Genomic DNA, 9528 nt, shown 5'->3' on the forward strand with positions numbered 1-9528 from the left:
TACAGAGTTTAGGAACCTTTATAGGTGCAAGCTACCAAGAGATCCAATTTGCTTACATGATCCGGATATTGAGTTAGAGTCGGGTACTTGTGTGTCTTGTAGTAGTGACTTGATTTAAACTATGATGTGTGTAAAATTGTTTGTTTATTTTACATATATATATATATATATATATATATATATATATATATATATATATATATATATATATGTGTGTGTGTGTGTGTGTGTGACTTCACCATTTTTTATGTGAATTGTTAGCTTACCCTTTTTGCTTGGCATGTTTTTCCTTGAATATCTTCTTTTGCGATGACCACCTACGACTTGGTGTGAGCAGAGAAGAATCCAGGTGATGGTACCCCTCCCTCGGACCGGACCTGATCAGTGGCTCCTAGTGCTCTTTTGTTTTTGGAATCGTGCTTATAGAATAGAGCATTTTGGGATGTATAAGTTATACCTTTCCTTAAGTTTGCTTCTGAGAGTAGTACAAAGGTTTAAAAACAGGCTATTTTTGGGATGGCTGTATTAAACTTTTGTATGGCTTTTCTGTCGATCTGCTTTGCTTAGTTTCTGTTGTATGTTCTTCTTAGTGTTGTGGTATAGTTGTGGTATCTATTAGTGAGACTAATGATTCCCTCTTTGTGTGGTCAGAGAGCTATGACACCTAGACCTCCTCCTCCTCCTATTCCAAACCCATATAATCCTCACTTTGTGGGAGCGATTGAGGCAATGATTGCAGCCATGCAGCAACAAAATTCCAATATGATGAATCAACAAAATCTAGCCTTGCAACAAATGGAATCTCCTAGGCTAGCAGCAGAGACAACTCAACAGAGACACTTAGAGGCTTTACACCAGTTGGGGGAAAACTGTTCAGCAGTCGGTTCATCCCAAGCTCCACCACCCCGGACGTAGGAATGGAGTTTGGAGGATTTCTTGCAGCATCATCCATCCCGCTTTGATGGCAAGAGTAGCCCGGATGGAGCCGACCAGTGGATGCGGGACATGGAACGAATTTATGATGCCAAGCGGTGTCCTGCAGAAAACAGATTGGCGTATACTGAGTACCTTCTTGCTGGGGAGGTCGTACATTGGTGGTCTAGCATGAAGATGATGTTGGAGGATAGCCAGGACACCATCTCTTGGGAGCTGTTTAATAAAAAATTCTATGCCGAATACTTTCCCGATAGTGTGAGGTATGCCAAGGAGGTTGAGTTCCTACAATTGATGCAAGGGGACATATCAGTATTTGAATATGCTGAGAAATTTAAACATCTAGGCATATTTCATACCTTGAAGATGGCTGAAGACTGGCAGTGCAGAAAGTTTGAAAATGGGTTGAGAGGAGATCTCAAGCTCATGGTGGCCCCACTCTCGATTAAAGAATTCCCGGCCTTGGTGGAGAAAGCACGAGTGATGGAGAAGCTTAAGGCCGAGGTTGAAGCACAACAGCGACCCCAACAGAAGGTGGGAGGATCACCAATGTCCATGAGTAGACATGAGGATAGGGGGAAGCCATACTCCAGGCCTCAGCCTCAGGGGCCTAGGAGGCCTACGCACTAGTCTCAGTAGTTTCAGCCTCATAGGGCACAGTGTTTTCTTTGTGGAGGACCCCATATGAAGAATGCTTGCCCTCAGATCTCTAGCAGGAGGACGTGTCACGGTTGTGGCAAGGAGGGTCATTTCATCAGGGATTGTCCTGCTAGCAAGAGTGCATTGCCGAGACCTTCATCACAACCTCAACCGTAGTAGTCCAGGGGAGGTGTGAGACCTCAGGCAGCCGGCCAGGTGTATACTATGACGGGTACAGAGGCGGTCAGATCAGGTAACCTCATCATTGGATCATGTATGATTGCTGGTAGGAGTTTATACGTTCTGTATTATTCGAGAGCTACGCACTCCTTCGTGTCGGAGTCTAAAGTGCTCGAGTTGGGTCTTCCGGTGAGGGAGGTCCAGTTTGACCTGGTAGTATCCACGTCTGCTTCTGGGATAGTCAAGACCTCGACCTTGTGTGCGAGGTGTTTGATCGAGGTTGAGGGACGCAAGTACAGAGTAAACCTTATTTGTTTACCCCTAGAAGGGATAGATGTAATTTTAGGGATGAATTGGTTGTCTGCTAATCACATTCTTATTGATTGCAACGAGAAGAAGGTAGTGTTTCCTAGCCTGGAAGATGAAGATCAGTTGATATCCTCACAGCAGGTGGACCAGGCAATCAAGGAAGGATCTCAATGTTTCCTAATTCTGACTCACTTATCCGTTGAGGAGGGAAGTGGGAGTCTTGAGACACATGTAGTGAGGGACTTCCCAGACGTGTTCCTTGAAGATGTGCCTGGTTTACCCCTTCCTAGAGAAATAAAGTTCTCTATTGATCTTGTGCCAACAGCAGGGCCAGTATCAATGGCACCCTACAGGATGGCTCCTACTGAGCTTGAGGAATTGAAGAAGCAAATTGAAGGGCTGCTTGGGAAACAGTTTATTAGACCGAGTGTGTCACCTTGGGGAGTGCCAGTGTTGCTAGTTAAAAAGAAAGACGACAGTTCTAGACTCTGTGTGGACTACAGGCAGCTAAATAAGTTAACCATAAAAAATAAGTACCCTCTGCCGAGAATAGATGACTTGATGGATCAATTACACAGAGCTACGGTGTTTTCTAAGATCGATCTAAGATCGGGATACCATCAAATTCGGGTCAAGCCTGACGATATTCAGAAAACCACTTTTAGGTCCAGCTACGGGCATTATGAGTACGTAGTAATGCCTTTCGGAGTGACTAATGCCCCTGCCATGTTCATGGACTATATGAACAAAATCTTCAGACCATTCTTAGACAAGTTCGTGGTGGTTTTTATTGGCGACATCTTGATATACTCTCGGAGTTATGAGGAGTATACAGAACACTTGAGAACAGTTTTGAGCATCTTGAGAGAAAAGTAGTTGTATGCGAAACTGTCAAAGTGTGAGTTTTGGATGTCTACAGTCCAATTCTTGGGGCATATGATATCAGCTCAGGGCATATCTGTAGATCCATCCAAGGTGGAAGCGGTATTAAAGTGGGAGCATCCTAAGTCAGTGACAAAAATAAGAAGCTTTGTGGGGCTAGTAGGCTACTATAGGAGATTCATTGAGGGATTCTCCAAAATGGTAGCACCTTTGACACAGCTGACTAGGAAGGATCAGCCTTTCGCTTGGACTGACTGTTGTGAGGAGAGCTTCCTTGAGTTGAAGAAAAAGTTGACTAGTGCACCTGTGTTGGTGATTCCAAATGCTAGTAAACCATTTGAGGTATTTTGCGATGCTTCCCATCAAGGATTAGGATGTGTTTTGATGCAAAGCAAGAGGGTGGTTGCCTATGCCTCGAGACAGCTAAAGAACCATGAGAAGAACTATCCCACTCATGATTTGGAGTTGCAGCGGTAGTTTTTGCCTTGAAAATCTGGAGACATTATCTGTATGGCGTACAATTCCAGGTTTTCAGTGACCACAAGAGCCTGAGATACCTGTTTGACTAGAAAGAATTAAACATGAGACAGAGATGATGGATGGAGTTTCTTAAAGACTTCGACTTTGAGCTACTATACCACCCGGGGAAAGCAGATGTGGTGGCTGACGCTTTAAGCAGAAAAACAGTTCATGCGGCTCATATGATGGTTAAGGAGATGGGCTTAGTGGAACAGTTCAGGGATATGCAGTTACAGATAGTCCTAGTGGAAGGAGTCATTAGATGCAATCATCTAACTATGTCTAACGATTTCCTTGTTCTGATAAAGGAGAGGCAACTATCTGACCCTAAGCTATAGAAGACCGTGGGACTACTGGGCACCGAGAAGGCCAAGGACTTCACAGTAGGAGTTGACGAGGTGTTGAGGTTTAGAGGCAGAGTCTGCATACCTGAAGCCTTAGAGGTGAAGGGCATGATTCTTGAAGAACGTCATAAAAGCCGCTTTAGTATGCACCCATGCATGACCAAAATGTATCATGATTTGAAGGAGTCTTTTTGGTGGTCGGGCATGAAGCAAGATGTTGCTCATTTTGTGTCATCCTGCTTGACCTGTCAGAAGGCCAAAACAAAGCACTAGAGACCTGAGGGAATGTTGCAACAGCTGGAGATACCAGAGTGGAAGTGGGATAGCATTTCCATGGATTTTGTTACTCACTTGCCTCGGACTGTGAAGAATCACGATGCCATCTGGGTTATAGTGGACTGTTTGACTAAGAGCGCCCACTTTCTAGCTATAAATTTGAGGATGTCCATGACAAAGCTGGCCCAGCTATACATCAGCGAGATAGTGAGGTTACATGGATTACCATCAAGCATAGTCTCGGATCGAGACCCACGGTTCACCTCCCGCTTCTGGCAGACTTTGCAGAGTGCTTTGGGCAGCATATTGGCTATGAGCTCAGCCTATCAACCCCAGACAGATGGTCAGTCCGAGAGGACAATCCAATCTCTCGAGGACCTCTTGCGGACTTGTGTACTAGATCATTCGGGCGCCTGGGACGACGTCCTGCCTTTGGTTGAATTCACCTATAATAACAACTTCCATGCAAGTATTGGCATGACACCTTATGAGGCCCTCTATGGCAGGAGGTGCAGAACCCCTTTGTGCTGGTACCAAGATGGGGAGTCGGTAGTAGTGGGTCCAGAGTTGTTAAGGCAAACTACCGAGAAGGTTAAACTAATACAAGAAAGAATGAAGGCCGCTTAGAGCAGACAAAAATCTTATGCTGATCAGAGGAGGAGACCTCTGGAGTTTGTAGTTGGAGACCATGTTTTCTTGAGAATTACCCCAACTACTAGTGTAGGGAAGGCCATCCGCTCGAGGAAACTATCTCCTAAGTTCATTGGTCCATATTAGATCTCGAGGAAGATTGGACCAGCCTCTGCCTCCTTAGTTGGCTAACCTCCACTTTGTGTTTCACGTCTCACAACTCAGGAAGTACGTGCCTGACCCCTCTCATGTGCTGGAAGCAGAAGATTTACAAATTAGAGGAGATCTTTTGGTAGAGGTTCATCCAGTTGGTCTTGGTGATTTTCAGACAAGGCAACTAAAAGGAAAGTTTATCAGTTTAGTCCAAGTCATATGGGACAAATGGACGGGCGATTCCACTTGGGAATTAGAGGAGGATGTGAGAAGGTCATACCCCCATATGTTGCAGGTAAGTCTCAATTTTCGGAACAAAAATTTTTGATGTTGGGAAGAATGTGAAACCCCTTAAATTAAAACCATCTTTTCTCTCTCTAAGCAATCAGAAACACAACTTCCACTCTCCCTCTCTGCTTTCAAGTTCTTCTCTTCTGTTTTTACCAGTTGCTTAATTCCCTCACCAATTCCTTGCGTTCTGTGACCAGATTCTGGAAGATTAGACTCAGCTGGACCTTTTGGTGCTTCATCCCTCAGCTTCCTCCCTCCTCGGTAGGTTCCAATTTTCCGTTTTAGTTCAATTCCACCTAGAGTTCATATGCTCATCTCTGAATTCGGAGTTAATTATGAGATTCCCTCTTCTCTATGTCTTGGTGATGAATTTCTAGGTTAATTTGAGACCTCTGCCTCCTTGGTGCCCATTTCAATTTCACCAAGCTCAAATCTTAGCAAAAGAGGTAAGGGAAGCTAACTTTCACCTAAATTTCGAGTAATTAGGGTCTTTGTATGTTTGGAGGGGATGATTCTTAGCTTAATTTCATTTTTGAACTGCCTGTGATGTATAATTGGTTTGTGGTGTGAATTTCGTAACATTGCACGTGAAGAATAGTGTGGAAAACCTGATAATTTTGCCTAGGCGAGTGGCTCTCGCCTAAGCGAAAGTATCAGGGAATTGCCTCTGATTGTTGCACGAGGTCTCGCCTAGGCGAGCTGGGGTCGCTTGAGCGAGATATCTTCTCATCTAAGCGAACCAGCTTGGCCTGAGCGAGAACTCGCTCAGGTGTTTGAGTTGCCCATTGTAAGGGGTCTCGCCCACGACGACTTGGTGTGAGCAGAGAAGAATCCCGATGATGGTACCCCTCCCTCAGACCGGACCTGATCAGTGGCTCCTATTGTTCTTTTGTTTTTGGACTCGTGCTTTTAGAATAAAGCATTTTGGGATGTATAAGTTATACCTTTCCTTAAGTCTGCTTCTAAGAGTAGTACAAAGGTTTAAAAACAGGTTATTTTTGGGATGACTGTATTAAACTTTTGTATGGCTTTTCTGCCGATCTGCTTTGCTCTATCATAATATGATGTTTTGTTTAGTAGCTGAAAAGTCTATTAAATGACACTACTAGAATTTTCTCTATTTCATGAAAAATTTCTTGCAGATTTTTTACAAAAATTTGCAGGAAAAGTGTTTCCTGCCAATTTTCTTATAAATTTTGATCGGTAGGTAATACCTTCGTGGGTAATTAGTTATTGGGGAATTTCAAAATTTGCAGGAAATTTCTTGCAAATTTTTTTGTGAAAAATATTCACAATAATTTTTCCTGCAAAAAAATCAATCTAAAAAATCGCAAGTACTTTTTCTTGCAAATTTACATTTCGCAAGTAATTTTTTTGCGTATTTTAAATTCGCAGGTAATTTATTACTAAAAAAATTGCAGGTAATTTTTTTGCGAAAATGAATTTGTATGAATATTTTTCTACCAATAATTTTGTAAGAAAATTCGCAAGAAATTTTTTATAAATTTTAAAAAATATATAATTTTTGTTTTCATATTATTTTAATTGACAAAATAATTTGTAAAAAAATTATTTATTTTATTATTATCAATACCATATATTAATTAAATAAAAAAACAAAATACTTTCTACGTCTATTTAGCTTTTTGACCAAATAAATGATCCTGAATAACATAATTCATGAAAAGTTAATAAATTTTTACATAAGCTATTTCAAATCTTTAAAATATTCTTCAAAATATATCAAACAAATTACAATAATTTCAAAAATGACATTATAACTTTATTCCTGCAAAATTACCTACGAGCATCATGAATATATAAAAGATTAAGCTCAAATGATCAACAATGTAGACAAAATAATGCAGAAAACAATTTTATTAATTTGAGCTTTAGAAATTAAAAACATAAAATAAAAGTAAGGCTCTCAAAAGGTCATAATATCTTTGTTTAAAGGAACTTTTCCAAGAAGCAACATATAATACTTTAATCTTTTCCAAGAAGCAACAAATTGGTCCTTGCCATCTGCATCAGACTGTGCAAATCTTGGAGAGAAGAATCCATGCCTATCATTCTGACAAATTAGTTTCATTCACAACAATAGTTAGACAAGAGTATAATTAAATTAAATCAAAAGCTAAATTGTAAGGTTCTCTAAATGGTCTACAAAGCCCAAGCATGTCTAAAGAAAAAAAAATAGCTAAATACACCTTCTAGATACAAAAAATAATAATCAAAAGAACAGTTTCCTTCTCTCAATCATTGTGTCTAATACACGCCCAGAAACACAAAAAATAGTCAAAAGAACAGATCATACATGTAATAATCAAAATCAAATAAATCAAGACTAGTAATCAAGACCAGTAATCAAGGAAAGCATTTCATACAGGAAACATAGTTTTTTAAGGTTGCCTAATTCTTCTGGAATGAGACCAGTAATTTTGTTCGAGTAAAGATCCAAGCTCACCAAGTTTGTCAAACTCCCAAGCTCAATTGGGATTTTCCCAGTTATATTATTACTATAAAGTTCCCTGTCAAAAGAAAGATATTCAGATTTGGGCAGAGAAAGATCCGGTGAATAACTGTAGATAATACAACAACATTTGATTGATGTATAACTTTCTAACTAATAGCACAACTACAAAGAATAAAGATATCCAAGAAAGAGATCTTTAATCAAGATGAATACCATAATCTAAATCAGTGCACACCTTCTTAGCTCTATCTTTAATCTTATATATCTTTACTCCATGCAACAGAAGCTAAATTAGGTTTAGTACATTCCATAACATACTTAAGGTTGTCGACTACTCTAGTATAAGGAATATGATTCACACTTCTTCACTCCCATCCTTTGTAGGAAAGGTCTGAAGCTAATAATGTGCAAGAAAAAGTGTAGAAATATTTACTCTCAAGAAAATTTTTAGCATATTGCTTTTTTGATAAGAATACTCTTCATGCTTGACTGACTCTGTGAGTCTTCAAACCAAGAATTTTCAAAGTTGACATGAATATCCAAGTAAATTGAAACTACCATTTGAGTAACCTGCAATAATATCAATACTCCAAATTTTGACAACTTTCAATGTAAACCATAGTTACTATAAACTAGACATGCAATTCAGAGAAACACATACCCTCTGTCTAGTGCTCAAGTTGGAAAACAAAAGTTTGGATTAGTGGAGACAAAACCAGGGGACTGTTGCATGTAAGCAATTTTAGCCAATTCTTCATTAAGAAAATTTAAGAGGAAGACTAGAAGCAGCAAGTAGAGAAAAACCAGTATCAATGATGTGACAGTGTTTTCTCTCAACAAATGAGTGTGAGAGCATATTAGGCAATGCAAAATACCATTATTAGTAAGAAATGGAGATGAATGAAGAAGATAAAACCAAATAAACTTAAAAATAACATCAACAAAAGCAATGTAATAACATGCTCCACTAGTAGAATGAACAGGGGAAGGCCTCCATACATCAACAAACAAAAGCTATAAAGGGTGAGTATACACAATAGTAGAATAAAAAAAGGTAGCTGGTGAATTTTAATAAAGAAAAACTCGTATAACTAAAGAAAAACACTTTGTTGTTATTTGCATCAACAAACTGCTTAATTAGCATCACTACTTAAATCATTAGAACCATTATTTTAATTTATGTAATAGTGAATTGGAACATTTAAGTGTCTACGGTGCAGTAGAGTGAGACATGGTAGGACATGGTAGACTTACAATAATATTCGAAGACAACAACCAGCCTATAAGAATCCCAAGAGGTTTCCAGCCGAGTAGTAACTACCAATGTTTATATATATGCTACCATTGCTTGAGCCCAAATCCTACTATAAACCCTGAAAATCAACATATACAAGCAAAAGTCACAATGTCAAATTGAAATTTTATTAAGTTCTTATTCTATAAGTTTTAAATTATATTAAATTGATAATATGTAGATTAGTCAACTAAAACAAAAATTAAATTAAAAATAAAAGAATGGAAACCGTGCACAAGGATAATTTCTAGGTCCAAAGCCAAATAAACATTACATGAATAATTTCTAGGGTTTGTGTGTAACACACTATGATCTGAAAGCAATTTTCTGCAAAAGAAGAAATAGAGGTGATGAGATTGCGAGAATGAAATAATATGCGATTGAACAATTGAGAATCTTACTATTAATGAGAGTAAGAGAGTCCACGAGAGTACGAAAGCAACGTGATTTTGCGAGAACAACGTCTAGAGCAAAAAGCACGAAAGCACAAGAACGGATCACGAGAATAGAGAACGAAAGAGGAACACAAAAGTGGAGCGCGAGAGAGAAATCGAAAGTGGAGTGCGAGAGAGTGGTGTGCAAAAGCAAAAGAAAGATGTTGA

The 9528-nt window shown here is 39.4% G+C and overlaps 1 protein-coding gene and 1 long non-coding RNA gene across 3 annotated transcripts; one reads left to right on the plus strand and one right to left on the minus strand.

Moving 5' to 3' along the window:
- Nucleotides 1-1005: 1005 nt before the first annotated feature.
- On the plus strand, nucleotides 1006-1563 carry LOC146884730 (uncharacterized). Its single transcript, XM_085675999.1, has one exon. It carries the CDS (start codon nucleotides 1006-1008, stop codon nucleotides 1561-1563), a length of 558 nt encoding a protein of 185 aa, XP_085532125.1.
- Nucleotides 1564-7016: 5453 nt separating this feature from the next.
- LOC146884731 (uncharacterized) lies at nucleotides 7017-9528 on the minus strand. Of its 2 annotated transcripts, none has more exons than XR_014996442.1 (5): nucleotides 9328-9528; nucleotides 9201-9253; nucleotides 8887-9005; nucleotides 7624-7687; nucleotides 7017-7230 (listed from the first exon to the last, which is right to left on the minus strand). It is a non-coding gene; the product is annotated as an uncharacterized LOC146884731 (long non-coding RNA). The 2 variants fall into 2 exon arrangements; XR_014996441.1 differs by having other exon boundaries at nucleotides 7544-7687.

Source organism: Vigna unguiculata, chromosome 7, assembly GCF_037176805.1.
Source record: "Vigna unguiculata cultivar grain cowpea cultivar isolate G323 ecotype 2 chromosome 7, ASM3717680v1, whole genome shotgun sequence".
Lineage (NCBI taxonomy): Eukaryota > Viridiplantae > Streptophyta > Magnoliopsida > Fabales > Fabaceae > Vigna > Vigna unguiculata.

What these genes read in the sequence shown, in the direction of transcription:
- LOC146884730 (XM_085675999.1), top strand. Translation starts at nt 1,006, where the DNA reads ATGGAACGAATTTATGATGCCAAGCGGTGTCCTGCAGAAAACAGATTG.